This window comes from Nothoprocta perdicaria, unplaced genomic scaffold (assembly GCF_003342845.1).
Source record: "Nothoprocta perdicaria isolate Ctin4 unplaced genomic scaffold, notPer1 scaffold_6, whole genome shotgun sequence".
NCBI classification, from domain to species: Eukaryota; Metazoa; Chordata; class Aves; order Tinamiformes; family Tinamidae; genus Nothoprocta; species Nothoprocta perdicaria.
The window spans coordinates 9052609-9069689 of record NW_020455865.1 but is presented as its reverse complement, the minus strand read 5'-3'; the positions used below and the strand labels follow the sequence as shown (position 1 = coordinate 9069689).

Sequence of the window (17081 nt, the reverse complement as noted above, 5' to 3'; positions counted from 1 at the left end):
GGGGGAGAGAGGACCTGGCAAGGAGAAATGAATTCAGATGCCACCATGGAGCAGCTGCTAAGGGAACGTGCCACAGATGGGGGGCACGAGGAACGCCACGCGCCACCCCCGGGCCAAGGCAGAGCCCGAGCGCGGGGCCCAGCGCAGATCCAGGGAGGGACAGGGCAGTTCAGGTGGTGTCCGAGACGCCAGGGACACCGGGCTGCCCCTGCCTGTTCACAGTGCCGCGACTCAGGTGACATCGAGAGGCTTCCAAAGGCATCTCCCTGGACACCTCTTTGCCACAGGGCTACCCATGCTCAGAAGCGGTCGCTTTTAGCTCTGCAGTATTTCGTGCCTATGCCGCAGTGTTCCGTGTCCTTCCCTGGCACCTGCTCCCAGGCGTCGCTGCACGTGGCAGGCAGTGTCCCCCGGCTCTTCTGCCCGCGCTGGCACTGGCAGAACCACCAGCCCCAGGGCCAAAGGGGATCCGAGCGTTTTTTTACCAGCAACAGGCCTCGGGGCTCTGCTAGAGGAGTTTGTCTTGTCAGAGAAGGGGATAGTGCAGCCCACCAATTTCCCAGGCTCTTCCTGAGGGCCACTTTTGCTCTTACACACTCTCTTCAGCCTTCAAATTTCTCATCACTCCTGGAAACACCTCATACTGTGACGGTTTCGAAAAAAACCATCAGGATGTAGGAAGGTGACCTAAAATCATCACGCAATATCCACAACCTGTTTTGTTTTTCCCCTCCTGCACCAGGAAAACACAGCAGAGAGATCTGCAATATTGGGTAAATATAATTACCTGAGCAATGGTAATGCTAATTTCCAAAAATTCTTTGCAAACAGGAAAAAGAAACTCCAAAATAGAACAAAGGCCAACAGGCACACGGAATAAAAGAAAGAAAAAGATTTTCTGGGAGATTTGGGACCTGTCGTGACTTTGTGGGATTCAGCCCAGACACCTTCACCCCGCGGGGCTGGCCTGGGTGAGCAGACTCCCTGCAGGAAGGGGCTCTGCTGCTGGTCCCGTTTGCTGGCGCGGGGTCTGGGCTCACAGGGGCTCTGCTGCGGGACCGCGGGCCGCTCCGCACCGAGGGGCTGTCCAAGCACAGCGGGGAGAGGGCTCCGCTCCTGAGAAAGGAAGAGCAGCCCCGCGCAGCAGCTCCTGCAGAATCACACGTGCACAAAGGCAGCAGGCGGGGAGCACAGGCTCTACCGGAAAAACAATCATTAGTGGTCTTCAAACCGCCCGAAAACGTCACACAACTGCCACAGCAACACGCTATGGTGCTGCTAAGAATGGAAGGCAGCAGGGCATTCAAGCAAGGTTATTTTAGCAGAATTTCTTTTCCATGTTGTTTTCCTGGACAGCACAGGAAAAGCAAGGGGCTGGCAGTAAGCTAGGAGCCCCACAAGGCAGATCGGACACCCCGGGCAGCACGGCCTGCGAGCACAGCCTGCTGTCACGCTGCCAGACCTGACTCTGGGTGGTCCTCAGCTGGAACAGAGGAGGAAAGCGAAGCACCCCATCAGCGAGTTCGGCCAAGGCCCGCGCGCTGCACGCGAGGTCGAGGCTCCTGCAGCCACCTCGTCCTGCTCCTTCCCACTTTTTAGCAGCACTTCGCGGTTGGCTTGCGGGACTGGCACATGCTTTTCTCCATGGCACAAAGCAGCCTCCCCCTGCCACAATCAGGATTTTTCTCCAGAACTCCAACGACCCTACGAAACTCCCAGGTTTTAGTAACTCCTCCTATTCCTCTTCTCTTCCAGACAGCTCCCCGTGCCCTACAGACAGGGCCTGGGCTGCGATCCCAGAGCCTCGTGCTGTGCTGCCGCTCGCCTGCCGGCCGGTCTCCTTCTCCCTCTTCCGCTGCTTTCCGGGTTGTTGGTAGAATATCAAACCTCTTTGCAAAGTTCTCTAGGGCTCACCCTTGGAAAGGGCTTTAAAGCACCACAGACTCAGTCACAACCCTTTTATTATCATACAGTATCTTTAAAGCAGTTAAAGTATCTTAAAGCAGTTAAACAGTATCTTAAAAGACTGTTGGGTAAGTTGTAGTCAAGCAAGTGCCAGACTAAGAGTTGCAAGAGCAAACTTAATGTTGATCCAATAGAGCAAAATCAAATAGAAAATAGAGCAAAGACACTAAAAAAAGCAGTAGACAAAGATTTGGAAACACTGCCTACCCATCCCACAGGCTGAGCTGAGGTTTCACACAACCGTAAAGCTCCTAGTATAACTTCACCCTCCACAAGTCCATTATAGTTACCCTGCATACGCTCTTAGACCCAACTTCCTCTTTCCTATTAAAAAAAGAACATGAATACCTTCAAAATCAAAATCAATACCTTCAAAATCAATATCAAAATAGCCAGAACACTACAATCCACGACACGGAGCAGAGCTGCAAAACTAACCAGAAGGGGTCTGGAGGCAGCAGAAGGCTGGAGCTTTCTGGGGAAGGGGATGAGGGAACCGCAGCCGGTGCCGAGCCAGGGGGGCGCATCCCATGTCTCCTCCTGTACGGCGGCGCTGCCGGAGCAGGCGGCGCCGCGGGCCGGGCTGCTGAGGGTGCAGCCGGAGGAGCGCGGCCAGGCAGGTCAGGGAGCCCTGCGCGGGCACCGCTGGCCGGGGCTTTGCTGAGTTCTGCCCCAGGTCACCAAGGGTTCCCCGTGGAACACCAGGAGGAAGGCTGCTTCCTACAGGGTTTGTTACTCCATTAAACATGGGCGGAATCTCCATAGAGAATAAAACGCTGCAGCTCTAGTCCAAACACCTTCTTCCCGAGGACTTTCAAGAACACTGGAAGGGCAGACATGGAGCACCTCAGAAAACACACGCCAGGCTCTTCTGTGGGACAGCCTGTGAGCAGGTGACCAGCCCTGCCTAGAAGCAAATATCAAATAGTGACTTTTTTGATGTCTTCCTTTCCTTCCCCCCTGCCAGCTGAAGTTGTTAGAGGTTAAACAAGCCTTTTTATTAGCATATTAACACTGCGGGTTGCACTATTTCCTTCTCTCTCCATTTGGGAATTCTGGTGCTGGCCCTGAGACGAGGCCAGGAAAGCAGCTTCCCAAACAATGCACACTGTCCCTAAAAGCATATCCTATCCTCAACACCACATGCGCGCGCATGTCAAGAACGGTCCCCAGGAAACAGTCACAGAGAAGCAAACTATGGACCAACCCGCTGAGGGCTACCAAGAATCCAGCGCCCCCCACCCGAGGGTGGCAGATCGGACACCCCCATGCCGAGCCGCACGCTCGCTCTTCCATGAGCAGATGTCCCTGCTGTTGGGGGGGCCCCTCCGCACAGCCCAGCTTTGCTCCTGTGTCCTCCTGCTCTACGCAGAGGTTCCCTTCAACCAAACAGCTCAGGTGCCCATCACGGATAGGAGCAACAGCTGACTCCAAAAGGCCACCAAGGGCATAACGTGGTAAACTTTTAAAAACCTGCAGTTCCAGCCCTCTGAAGTGACGCCATGACTCGCTGCTGAGGAGGACAAAGCCTCGTCAATGCCATTTCAGGAGCGATGCAACCCATGTCCCTGAGCCCAGGGAGAGGCAGATGACAGAAAACGGCCCTTTCTACATCCCTTAAACATTGCAGAATTTGGGAAGAAGGCAGCGAACTGCGTCCACAGAGCCTGTGAGTCAACGTTATCTGAAAGAGTGGAGGTTCCCAACAAGGCACCAAGAGCAAAGGAGGATTTGCACAACACAGACATCCGTAACAGAAAGGGTGTAAACAGCCAAAACAGGTCATAGAGGAATAGCAATGGAGCAGCAAGCAAAGCAAAACAGCGGGAAAGGAAAGATAAATAAAAAATGTCTAAAATACATGAGGACCAAACAGACCGACATGGAAACAAGAGGGCCATTGAGTGCGAAGTGGAGCTGCGTGGAGGCAGCCAGCGTAGGTCAGCGATTCAACCCAGCTCCCAAAGGGAAGGCCCAGGGTGGAAGGAAGGCGGCTGAGCTATTCGCCTACAGCAACGAGGTGGGTGCAAGAGGAAGACACTTTTGGGAGGAAATTACAACCATCTGTGCTTAGAAAGCGCAGCCCCCGTGGGGCAGCTCCGTGTTGAGCTGGAGGGCAGGTGCCACCAGGGCTGTTCTTCACGGAGGGCAGGGCTGTGGGGAACCAGCCTTTCCCTGCTCTATCCCTCACCGCCCCCTGAGGTCTGCAGCTCCTCAGCCAGGTGAGCGTTTGGTGGGGACAGCAACAAACGCGGGCAGTGAAAAGCACACCCAACAGCTCCAGACCCCTGGTAGGGAACCAGATTCCAGCAGTCCCACATGAACCAAAACGCAGCCTCCCTTGCCGCTCCCTCCGTTACCGAGTGCCCCCTCGGCAGCCTGGTGTTCAGAGCTGCTGCGTGCAGCTGCTCTCTGCTCCGCGGGGTTTCTCTGCTCGGGGTTTCTGTTCCCTCAGCTCACTAACAGGAGAGTGCGTTTGCTCCACGTCAGTCCCTCGACAGCGCCCCCAGCACAGGCTCTGCCCTCGCAGCACGGCCGCCAGCCCTCACCTCTTCCCTCCCAGCCCCTGCTCTGCTCCATCTTCCTCAGCCCCGCTGGGCTCCCTCGACAGGGCAGAGGCGGCAATGGTTTCCCCTGGTGGAAGTGCCTCTGCTTTCCGTGCTGGCTATGACGGCAGCTGCCTCCAACCGCGAGCAGCGGTGCCGCGGAGCCAGAGCGGCCGCTGCTCCGCAGGCCCCGCTGCCTCCTCCACGCTCCCTGCTCCAGCCCGGGCCGCCCTCGGCACAACTCGCCCCAGCTTCCCCGGGTGGGCGAGGGGGGTCCCCACACATTCCCAAATCCTAGGTCCTGGTGACGCCAGGGGGTGGCAGCACCCGGCACAACAAGGGCTCCCGAGCGAGTGACAGGGGCGGCCGCCGGCAGCGAGGCCGGGCGCCCCGCGGCGGCCCCGGGCTGGCGGCCGCTGCGGAGCGGAGCGGCCCGGCCGGCCGCGAGCGCCGCCATCCCCGCGGCGCCGCCGCCCCCTGCCGGCCCGGACGGGGAAGGGCGGCGGGCCCGGGCCGCCCGCTCGCCTCGCTCGCCGCGGCCGCGCTCCCGCCCTGCGCACGGCACGTTCGTACTTACTGCCTTGTGAGGCTCCTTCCCCTGAGGCAGCTTCAGTGTCTGCAAAGAGAAAGAGCTGCGCTTAGATGTGGCGGCCGACCGAGGCGTCTCCGCCAGCCGCCTTCCTCCTCCTCCTCCAGCGCGATGCCCCTGCCTGTGCTCACGGGCACAGGCTGCCCTTTCCTAAGGAAAGACTCGCTCACACACTTCCAGAAGCGGGAGATTTTCCTACTTTCCGAGCCTGTTTGGGACAGGGTGGCTATGGAGGCAGCCTGACACGGCAGCACATCCCGGCGGGCCGCGGGCTCCCTCACGCCGTCCGCCAGCAGAATCCGCGGCCACCCCACGGCCTCCGCCGCCCAGCGCGGCGCGCGCCGGGTCCAGGCAGCGGTTACCAGCGCTTGCCAACGCGGTCACCGGCTCCTAGCTCAAATCGCTACGGTGCCCGAGCGCCGGATGAGCTGCCACGGGAGGAGGAGCGAGCCCAGGCTGGGGCCGTCCGCGCGGAGCCTCCCCACGAGGCGCCCGCTGAGGCCGCTGCGAGGCCCGCGCGCCCCGTCCCTGCGAGGACACGCGGAGAAGGCGGGAGAGGAGCCTCAGGCAGGGCCGCACGGCACGGGGCGGTAGCGGGCACACGGCCACGAGCAACCGGGGGCGCAACGGGCCGGGCTGCCGTCCCAAAGCAAAGCCCCGCTTAACGGCCAAGCAGGGTGGATGACTCCGAGCTCCCGGCCATGGGAAGTGCTTTGTATTCTTCCTAAACTACATACAGAGTACGTCAGATAATCCAATAACCCAACTACAGAATATTCCCTTTGTGCCTCAAAGTCACATCAGCATTACCATGAAACTCACAGCTGTGGAATTTCACAGCGTTTTTTATTTTAAAATTTGCAACCTTAAGTAATTAACACCACTTGCATTTAATTTCCTTGCTGTCTCTTAAATATAATAAAAACTAACAGTTTGGCTTTTGTGAGTTTGTAAACTTGTGCATTTCTACTTTATTAACCTGCGTGAAGTATGCAACTAATTTGGTGCAACTTCTTGCAACTAATTTGGTGCAACAATAAACTGAAGAGCCAGATTAGAAACCTTCAACATAGAATGCAAAACCTATGCTATCCCAAACCCTTCATTTTTCCACAGCTGCTATCTGTCTGAATTACCACCTACCACTCCAGGAAAAAGCTTGTTTTGGCACAAGGGATTTCTGCAACGTAGTGTCAGGGTGTTCACAGACAACAGTGTAAATAAACTATAAAAGACTTGCACTGTGTATGCACCAGGCCACTTTCATCATATAAACTGCTTTAAAAAGGAGTACTTTAGTCCATCTTAAAAGGCATTAAGCAACATGCAAAGATTTAAGGAACAGCTATTTTTGAGCTGTATGTGTTTAGAAAGGTTAGAAAGTCAGGAAAAAAACACCACCATCACTAAAGAAGTTAACTCCTGAATGTTGATTAACTCTGCTTCTAGATCTCCTGCTGCTGTTGAGTTGGGAATCGATACAGTAAAACAGGCCAGATGCCTGTGATGCAGCACAGAAAGGCAAATGAAACCCCCTCTCCTCCTTCCAAAATGATTTATTCAGTAGCAGACAATCATACCAATCAAACCTAACTTGAGTGCAAAAGCACCAGCTCAGCTCAAGAATGGTTCTTTCTCTATCAAATTTCAGCTTCTTACCTCAAAATCATTTTAGTGCTAGAACTGCTCTCAGACTCCAAAAATATGCACAAGGAAAAATGTATTTTTCCGTATTCAGTGAGTTTGAACTATTTCTCTTCATAGTTTGGAAATTAGGCAAAAGCTCTTCTTGGAAAATACCAATCCAAAACTTGAAAACCTTGCAGAAGTTTTTAGATCATCAAACAACTGGTTAAAATAGAAACTTTGGCTGCAGAACACATTTAGCACTATTCTAATGATGTTAAATTTGACCCTGAGCTGTTGCATCCCTGAAACTTAACTGAGAGCTGCCCTGTTAACAGGGAGGCAACAAAGTAACTAAATAATGTAAATAAATAATAAAGAAAAACAACTTGGGCAAAACCATCATTCAGCCCAGAAAAGCTTATCTGAAAACAGAACTTCCAGCAATTATTATACCAAAAGTGATACATCCTGCGAGGGTTAAACTTCGGTCTTGCTATTTTCTTTCATTTGCGTTCTGAAGAATTCTCCTTTGGGTAAAAATTTTCCTTCCTTGGCCTCAGCCCAGCAGTTTTAAAATTTACTCCTTGAAAGGCTAATAAACTAATTCCAGCCATTTTTGAGCTATCTAAAAGTGAAATAATTTCCCGGACTTAAAATACACGGATGTTTTGCTGCTGATGTTCCTCAAATAAGAACGATACAAAATAAAAATTTCTCGATGACTAATTCCTGAAGGGAAGGCAACCCTTTCTAATGGCTTGGAGAAGAAAGAGGCCCACGCAGCTGCAAGAAGCGCCGCAAGGAACACGCCGGTAAGGGCTGGGCTCCGAGCAGGCACTGCAGGAACATCTGCTAAGGCCGGCAGCTCGGCGGGGTCTTCCGCAGTCACCGCGAGGCTGCAGCCTCCTCCGCTCCCGCTGAACGAGCAGCGCTGCAGGAGCGGAGGGAGCCTCGGCCTGGCAGGTCTTCGGAAGTCCTCGCAAAGGCATCTTGCAGCCCTGTTGCAATTCTATTTTTTTATTTTATTTTGTGCCTTTTGAGGAATCCAAGGGAAAGACCACAACCTTCTCTTTCTTCCCTCGATCCAATTCCTTACCTACGTTTCTGAATCTTGGAATAAAGATTTACGCGGGGTTTCCACACCTTAATTTCTGCTTTCGTTATTCAATTTTCAGTTCTCCATCAAGAGCTGCCTCAACCCTTCGCAAGCGCCAACTACGAGATGGCTCCTTAAAATCTTCTGGCTGACGCTGAGCACCACTGCGAAGACACTATGAACCACAGCCATGCCCCGTCTTCCAACAGCACAGCACCCACTGCAGAGCACAGACAAGAAAAATCCCAGCCTAAAAGGAAAGAAGCCCCCTCCAGCTGAGCTTCTCCATCATGGAGATTTAGAGAGGAGGCAGGTACAAATTAAAAAAAAAAAAAAAAAAAGGAAATTTCTCTTGAAAATAATCATTATAAAGATAACTGCAATTTTTATTCTCTAATGTGATCGTGAGTAGAAGATTCTTAATCTGTAACTACATAGTTCAGAGGATTAAAAGAAACGCAAATTTTGCAAAGTTTTGCAGAGGGAAAACCAAGCGACTGACAAGGATGAACTACGAGAAGGGAGCGGGTGAGAAAACTCCCGGGCACGAGCCCTGAGGAGGCTGCGCCAAGGGAGCTCTGCAGCTCCAAACCCGTAACAGAGCCATGAAAACAGAAAAAAAAAAAAAGGATCAGAAATAATTCAATTCTAAGTGAGAAGAACTGGGGACCTCTGCCACCTCCCAGCTTCACGGCAGAACAGGCATTGCTGAATAATGACAAGTAGGGGTTTAGCTTTCCTGCTTCCCAAGTAACTCCGATCATCCTAATCATTTCCTAAGTAATTCCAATCGTCCAGTTTAGACCTATCTCCTCTCCCAAAGGCCAAAGCTTCAGGACCTCAGTTGTGGTCCAGCATCCATCCATGTGGTCCACACCACCATCCATCCTAGGACAACCTAGGATTTGAGTCCCCCTAGCGACAAAGAAACCTCAGAGCAGAGCAAATCACCAAGGGCTGCTCCAGAGGAAGGGGAAGAACAGGCATCTTTCAGCAAGTAGCAAAAAAAAGTAAGTGTTTTGATCTGAGACAGCACCTAGAAAGCACTGGAAGACAGAACCTGCGGAAGGGCAAGAGTGCTTGGTTTGCTGCAGCTACTCTGATGCTCAGCTGTGAGTTTAACGCAGAACCATGACAAAACTCAGGGAGACACTGACATAACTCAACCAATTGGTGGGCCAGATGTTGGGGACGAGCATCTGATGTTCAAAAAGAGCAGCAGGCAAAGTGAGAAACCAGCCCGTGCCGCGTGGCTGCCAGGGCTCCCTCGCGGGCAGCCCCAGGGACGTGGGCGAGGGCCGAGGGTGCCAGGTGCTGGCGGGCTCGCGACGGGACGGGGCCTTCAGGGGCTCGCCACGGGACGGGGCCTTCACGGCCCCGCATGCCCCGCAGAGCTGCCACCCGCGGGACGGGCTCTGGGGACAAAACATCCCCCCGGGATGCCGGGGACAAAACATCCCCCCGGAGCCGCCTCCCTTGGGCACCCGCGACCAGAGCTGCTCTGACGCGCGGCGCGGTGCTCCGACGGCAGGAGCTTCGGCTACACAAACCCTCAGATACAGGCTGCCACGAAAACATTAGAAGACAAATTAAATGCTGATTGCAGTCATTGATACAGGCCAATATATAATTCTCATTAGATAATAAAATAAACAGTTTTCCTTTATACAAGTCTTAAAACTATTACATACACATTGGACAGCAGGCAGGTAGTACACTTCTGATCCCTGGTATCTCACTCTGCTTCTGGGAGCATCACATTTATGGTGCTGCAGCAAGTTTCCAGTTTGGTTTCTTGTTGACTGGTGTATATGAATATATATATCCTTTTAATTTTCATTCACTTAAAGCAATTTGAAGGTACTTTAAATGTTACTACTACACGCATCAATTTATAGCAATGTAAAAAGCAATTTTTTTAGTTTCACATATATAAACTGTGCTTCTCCACAACTATATTGAAAGCTGTTAACAAAAACGTCCACATTCAAAATTTAAAAAATTTCCTTCTTCTGTAGCTGCACATTCAAAAGGCTCTGGTGTAAAAGGTCTCCAATGAGTTCATAAGAAAACTATGGTATCAATTCTAAATGTATGTCAAAGGATCAGGAAATCATCTAGACTGTTTTATACATAGTTTGACTTCAAGATCAAAAAATAAATTAATTTTTAAGTAAAAATAAACTGGATTATGCACAAGCAGATGACCAATTGATTAGTTGTATTAGTATAGCTCCTACAAATTCCAACTGAAATGGGGATCCCATATGGCTTGAAAGGGAGAGGTAATTTAAAAGCAATCTTTGTCCCAAATCTAAATATTTCAGTAATTTCTGCAAAATTCTTGCATTGCTGTGATGCAATACTGAAGCCTCTGTGAGACAGCAAACAATGCTGCTTACTATTTTATAAATTTTTGCTTCAAATGCCGAGTGCAGCTAAGAGTGCCCTTATTCAAAGGACTTCTAGGAATTTTACTGGTATTTAGAAAGGAAAACAAGACATCAAAAAACAATTCCGCGTGCATGTAAGGGCACAGCAGAAGGTCGACACTGCTAAACAGCGCCTGATAAATCCGCAATCCCGTCCTTAAAGGATGTACCACGAGACTGACCCCAAACCGAGAATTTAAGAACACAATTCACTTTTCAGCTGCGCGTTTGCTGACTTCTGAGAGTTCCAGTGTTTAGGCTTATTATGGCATTAGCATTCACCACGTCTTACTCCTGGGTTTTCAAAGCGCTCACGTGGAGATTCCCTTAGGCTCTTTTAGACATCCCAATCAATCGTTACATTAAAGAACGTGCGTGCTGATAATGCTATTTGCAAATGAGGAGTTTAAGCTTCTACGAATCTGACACACATACTTCAAACTAGGGTGAAAGAAAATAAAAACACTGCAAGGCTCATGAACTAGTTTCAAGTCCCTATTACTCTGTTACTTCAGATTCTTATTTCTTCAAATCACACTATTTGTAGGAAACAGCCACGGAAAAAAAAAAACTTTTTGTAATTAACTGACTTAAAATTGGATAGTATCACAGAAAATGCAAATGGAAGTTGCTTCTGACGAAGCATGAGAAATTTCGCCCCAACAATACATTCGGAAAGTGACCTCAGCTGAAAGAATGGCTACGAAGGTGGATTTAGAAGGATCATCTTAATTTTAAACACGAAAGCACAGCAGCAGCCCACTGCCAAAAGGAAGCATAGGGAGCAACTTAGCAACCCTTAGCAATGTTACAGGTCTCCGTGAGTATTTAGTGACAACCCTGGGCCCTTCAATGCCTCTCTAGGAAGAAGAGCAGCCCGCTGGCTACACGGGAACTCGCAGCCCAGCCCCGTGTTTTGCTTGGACCGTTTGCTTCAGCGCGTCGCATCCCCTCCGCGCACCCCCGTGTCCTAGGGATGGGCCACCGGCAGCTAGGGCAGCAGCAGAGCGAGCCCCCCAAATATTTCCTGAGCCTCAGCGTTACCCCGGGATTCCCAAAGTTTGAGCAGGAGAGAGATACCTCTATGCGCTCGCACATGGGTCTGGAAACAGTTGTAATACTTGTATTTCTTCCCACATATTCCACACTCATAAGACCCTGAAAAACAAGACAGAAAAGCACACATCACCATATTAGATCAGGGAAAAACAGCCTCACCACATACTTATCCGTAAACTGGGGACAAAAGAATGCAGTTTGCAGAGAAGTAATTTTTGGAAGGTTGGTGGAGATAAATGCAGGAAATCACTATCCCAGACTCAATTCTTTTTTCAGCCTAATTTAAGATTCCTTGGCATATTACCCTGAGCTTACATTTACAGTATATCTTTATAACTTTCTTAACATGAAAGGCTCACTCTCAAAATAGCCAGACTCATAATTTTATAATAATGACTAATATTTCCTATGAACAGAAATAACCTTGAATCACTTTTCAGTAAGTTTCTAGGATATGGAAAGCTTTTCAGCTGAAAATAAAAAAGAAGGCAATACATTATCTTCATGCAAGCAGTTTTCAAAATTTCTCAAGAAATGCACAATGTACAAATTTCTCAAGAAACCCACAGAGATTTGGTAAATCTCCACACAGAGGAAACCAAGCAGATACAACTAGAACTTTTGACCTTCGTAAGTAAAATCACATGACCGCAGTCGTCTCTCCTCTTGACTTGTGTATCTAATTCCAGAAAACACGCATCTGCAAACAGTCATTTATAATGAAACCAGAGAAATGAGGCTGGGAGAAGAGTTTGCAACAATGAAATTATGCAATGAGTTTAGCCTGCTCACTGCGCAGGCAGAAATTTCTTCAGATTTGTTATCTAAGTTTACTCTGAATTCTGTTTTTTTTCTCTCCTCCCTGCTCCAAACTCGTGACCTGGCTATAAATTTGCCATCCGATTTATACACCTTTGCGATGTTTTGCATCCATGCAAAATGTACTGCATTTAGCTGCTGTCTATCAGCAGGAGGAAGCAGCTGTGGTCCTAAGAAAGCTTCCTGGTAGGGTAAGAGCAGGAGGAGAAAGTGAGAGAAGGAAGGGCTGAATATTATTTTCTGTGAACGTAGCATTTGATTTCCATGAACACTTTTGTATGCAACTTTGCAACAATCTTTTACTGTTCATGCAAAACAGTAAAACTTGGGGACAAGTCACAGCCCAAACGAGAGCATCCACACACACATCCAAATGAATCCCAAACATCCTTTTACAGCAATACTTACCCAGGCCACTCAAGAGTGAGGTCTCTCCAGAAGCAAAACCAACCATGCTTTAGGAACAGACTCCTTATTTTCATTCCATTTCCCATGTTATATTGCTCAAAGCTTGGCAAGAGAGTCACCTTCCTCTGGCTCAGAGTAGTGCTGAATTCCCCATCCATCATTAACATCACTTGGGATTATCTGCTGAGCTAAGCAACTAATTTGGTCACTGATGCTAAAATGAACTACGGTAGAATTCACTAAACACAACAGCACATATCCAAAAAATACTCCAAAACACTGCTTTTATAGTTGCTTGACCATGTCTTGATTTGCTCCACTGACTTTTCATTATCACAGCTAGTTGTGTTTTATGTGCATAAATATATCTATGTGTGACAATCACTGTCCACGGTCATTCCATACAGGTTTTTCTAAGCAAAATTCTGGACATCAGCAGGTCAGCAGTATCTGCTGGACCTCATTTTCCACGTTCAAGGACTGATTATACTCCAAGCACTTGGGCCCTCCCAACCTGAGCTTGTGCTCGGCTGTACCAACAGCAAAACCAACTGCCACGTCCCCCAAGAGCTCTGCACGCACAGAGACCACCGAGACCTCGGCCAAAAGATAAACAACGAGGAGCTCTAGTCTCACTTTGGTTTCCATGCTTCTTTCTCACACTCCTTGGGAGACGGACTGTGACATGCGAGTTAGCTGTGCAGCTTTTGGTGAGCAACGTAAGCTGTAGGAGCGGCCGCTCCGTACTGCCCCGCTCGACCGTGAGCCCCCGCGGGCGCCAGGGCAAGTGGTTCTGCTTGGAAAGAGGGAGCAGGAATCGAGGGTGGGCTGAGGAGCATCCTGTCCCACGGGCAGCACGTTGTGCGCGTGTCCCTGGGCACCCGGGTCTCGGGTCTACCTGGGACACATCCTTTGAGACGGGCACCTCTACCGCCGTCCTACCCACCGACGGCCGAGCACTAAGCACGAGGACAGGCCAGTTTGCCACGCTGTCAGTGCATTACAGCGCTAGAGTCACTCAGCACACCGTGGGATGGAGGGGTCGAGAGGCAGATCCCAGTATTAGAGAAAGGAGGGACGTCTTGCCTGAAAAACTTGACAGTAAACAGAAGGAAAATGAAGAAAAGACATCCCCCGAATTAAGGCCATAGAATGAACGTGCCTGTGTTGCTTTGGAGTCTGCGCGGTAGCCAGGCTTTACCTCGGCCTGGTGCACCTCAGGACGTGTCACGCAGGTGGTGAGAGGGAAGGGTTTGGGTGGTTGGTGCGTTGAGTTTGGCCAGGCTTTCGCTGAGCCCTGCAGATGGGGCTTGTGCAACACTCCCGTTGCGCCCCTGCTCGCCCTTGCTCTCTCGACCCTGGCTAGACTTTCCCCTTCCAACCTTGAATATTCTCTGATTCTGTGATTCACAACCTTCCATCATGGAGCTGGGGTGCATCTCAACGCATGGTCAAAAAAGCAGCTCCCTGAATGTCAACTGTGTGTATATCCAAGTGGAGAGCCATGCTCCACTGCTCTTCCATTTGATTTGTGCAAGAAAATAATCAGAAAAGAGCCCTTAAAGCAGAAGCAGTTCCAGAGGACGACAACGGCTGAAGCCTATTCAAAATATCCAAGACCGACGTGCACCTGTGGCTTGGTAACAAGATGTCGGAGGCCACACCAAGTGTCTCAGGGCTTCGCAGCGCTATTTTATTTAGTCTAACCAGGGAGAATCCAAAGCACTTGTGAATTAAGCGTGCCAAAGCAGCTCAGTAACTGAGACATCAGCCCCATGGCACGGATCAAGGATGTAACAGCTCGATGGATGGTCTCAAAGCAGTAGGATTCACTCTGCACTTTTTCTTAGTGATGTTACTGATTTACTGCATTACTTGAAAAATCCTCTCAAAAACACTTCCCCCGGTAAATCATAGGCAGGATTGAGAGTTTAAATAGTTATGTATAAAATTCCTCCCATTCAACTCTCAGCTATCCCTGACCTCCAAAATACAAATGCTGACACGAAGGTATTCCCAGTGTTACAAGAGGATTCACATTAGGCAAGTCCCCTGTTCTCTCACCCACGACAAAATCCCCTTTTGCTTTTCCTTTCCTTTCTAGATAGCTTCAGGGTGGAATTCACCGCTGTTTTGCCCTGGCACGTCGCAGTGTGTTGGAACTACTCAAATGTCCCTGCTCCAAGGTACATGAATGCAAACACAGGCAGGGAGCCCTGCATTGCCAGGGATGCAGGAGCTGCAGGGTCAGCCTCCAGGCAGCTGCCGAGCAGTCCCGAAGCCACAGCCAAGCACCTCGTTGGCCTCCTTTCCTTTGCTTGAGATGCTCAAGAGAGACCCCATGGGGCGGGCAAGACTTCTGTGGAAAAGCAGACGAGAAGGGAATGGTTCAAAACCACAAGCACGTGGGCACTGGCTCCACCAATTCCAGCTGCCACTTTGCTGCAGCCACTTTGATCCCTCGGGGATTTGAGTTGTTTCAAAAGGCTGGAAACAAGAGTCTGCAGTAGTCCAAAGTTCAGGGAGACAGTGGCGCCTATAACCAAACAGGAGGCAGCAGATTCCCGGCCTCATTTGATGAAAATGTTAATGTGAGTAACAGCAACCAAGCTGGGAATCTCTTACTTTGCTTAAAGCAACAGCTAAAACTATCAGCACAGATCGTGCCTCCGAAACGCGGCGCAAAGGCCTTCAGGCAGGGCCAGGCGCGGTGCCTGGGGCAGGCGGCCTCTCCTGGGATCCACGAGTGCTCCAGGGCCCCGGATCCGGCCCCGCCAGCCCCCCTGTGCAGCTGCTGCCCCCCAGCCCATGCCTGAGGATGGCGTCTGGGCACGAACCCCCAGGGAGACGGAGGCGTCCCCCTCACGGCCATGACGGCAGCCCGCACCGCGGGGCACCACGTCAAACAACCGTTTCAACACCTCTAATCTCAACCTCGCTGGCGAAGGGCAATGAAATCCTGCCGAAGCCTTGCCCTTCCTCACTGCTGAAGCGCTTCAGACTCACAGCTACAGGACCGCTGCCTTGTAAAGGCTTCAGGAAGAACACCCAGATACACCAGTGACATAAGATCTTCACTCCGGAGGTGGGAACTCTTTAGCTGCTGGCAACCTTGGGCTGCTTAGGAGCAGCAGCAGAAATGGCTCGGGAAGTGGCCGGCATGGGACACTGCTATTGGGAGCTGCACAATGTCGGCAACTATGGAAATACGGCCTCCCTGTGGTTTCTGTGGGGAGAGGGGACCAGAAGCGCTGCCTGGGAGCCAGCTGAAGAAACCACAAAGTGCTGATATCTGGGCACTATGGTCTGGCCACAGAGAACATATTTGGTGGCTAAACAGCAAAGTTATTTACAGCCACCTCCCCAACTAAAAAGAATGACAGGGCTGGATGAACAGAGACACTTAACGGCCCCTTCACAAAGGCATCAGCTGCTAACTGCCAATTCCCCCAGGATCCAGTTGCCTTCAGAGAGACTCAGGGTTGGGCCATAAAATAACAAACACGACACCCGTTTCATTTGAAGAGGCACTTTGGGCTAGAAGTTGCCCACTTTACTCTTCCTCCTTCCAACAAACACTGTGAACTCAGAAATAACTCCTGGCCCTTCTCTCCTCCTCCACGGGCTGCATGGCCACCCCCAGACCGCTGCCAGTGCCAGAGCCTTGTGCAGGTAGGGACATTAGGGGGCACTTCCACAGAACCCCCCGCAGAAAGGCTGCCTGTGGCCTGCTTCCCACTTCGGGCAACAATACAGTCAACCTCATCTAGAAGCTACCATTCTGTAGGGACGTCCTTTGTGGACTAGCTGCTGCTGCACAACCAGCAGCCACATGGAGAAAGGGCTGCAACGTGGCAAACACTGGCTTCAACCGGCTCTGGAAATACTCACAAGTTATCTCCTCCCAAACTATATTAAATTGCAACAAGTTATGGATTTTTGAGTTTTCCCTAAACATTTTCACCCAGCATAAACAACAGCTATTTCCCAACCTGAAAAGAGAACTGTCCTTCTGAGCGGCTGTCCTAGCTGGGGAAGGGAGGACAGGGAGGACGATGATGCTCCCAGAACAGTCTCTCACCTAATGACCCGCTCCAGGGTTTCTTTCCAACACTGTGGATCATGACCATTATAAAACTAGGAGAACAACCAAACGTCAATCTGAACGGTTTCCCCATCTTTCCCCGCTCAAGCCAAGAGAAACCCCGTGGCAATACTGTGCAGATGAAGTTAGTTCCCTTCCTAGTCCCTTAAAGGAAGCATGATCCAACAGTGACCTTTTTATCGCCACCTGCCTTTGGTTCTCCAGCTGCTGTTGGGACCTGCTCCATCTCGGAGCCAATGGAGGAGTCACTGTCAACAAGAACGGTGCCTCTTCCAGGATCCTGTGGAAAGAGCCTTCCCTGGCACATGCAGCAGGAGTGCGAGACGGCCTCCTTGTCCAGAGAGAGAAACCCTGCTGCTTCTCATGGCCGCTGCAGGCAGGGTAGGGACAGAAAAGACTTTTTTGGAAAGCGGATGGTCTCACAACCAGTTAA

General features: G+C 50.6%; 1 protein-coding gene across 4 annotated transcripts in view; it reads right to left on the bottom strand.

Moving 5' to 3' along the window:
- The window catches only part of ZNF618 (zinc finger protein 618), a 118202-nt gene that overhangs the window by 44553 nt on the left and 56568 nt on the right, over window positions 1-17081 (bottom strand). For all 4 annotated transcript variants that reach the window (XM_026049520.1, XM_026049519.1, XM_026049517.1 and 1 more), the window contains 2 exons: window positions 11338-11415; window positions 5089-5127 (listed from right to left, as the gene is read on the bottom strand). In XM_026049520.1, coding sequence (XP_025905305.1) covers window positions 5089-5127; window positions 11338-11415 — 117 coding nt within the window. The remainder of the gene's footprint in view (window positions 1-5088; window positions 5128-11337; window positions 11416-17081) is intronic.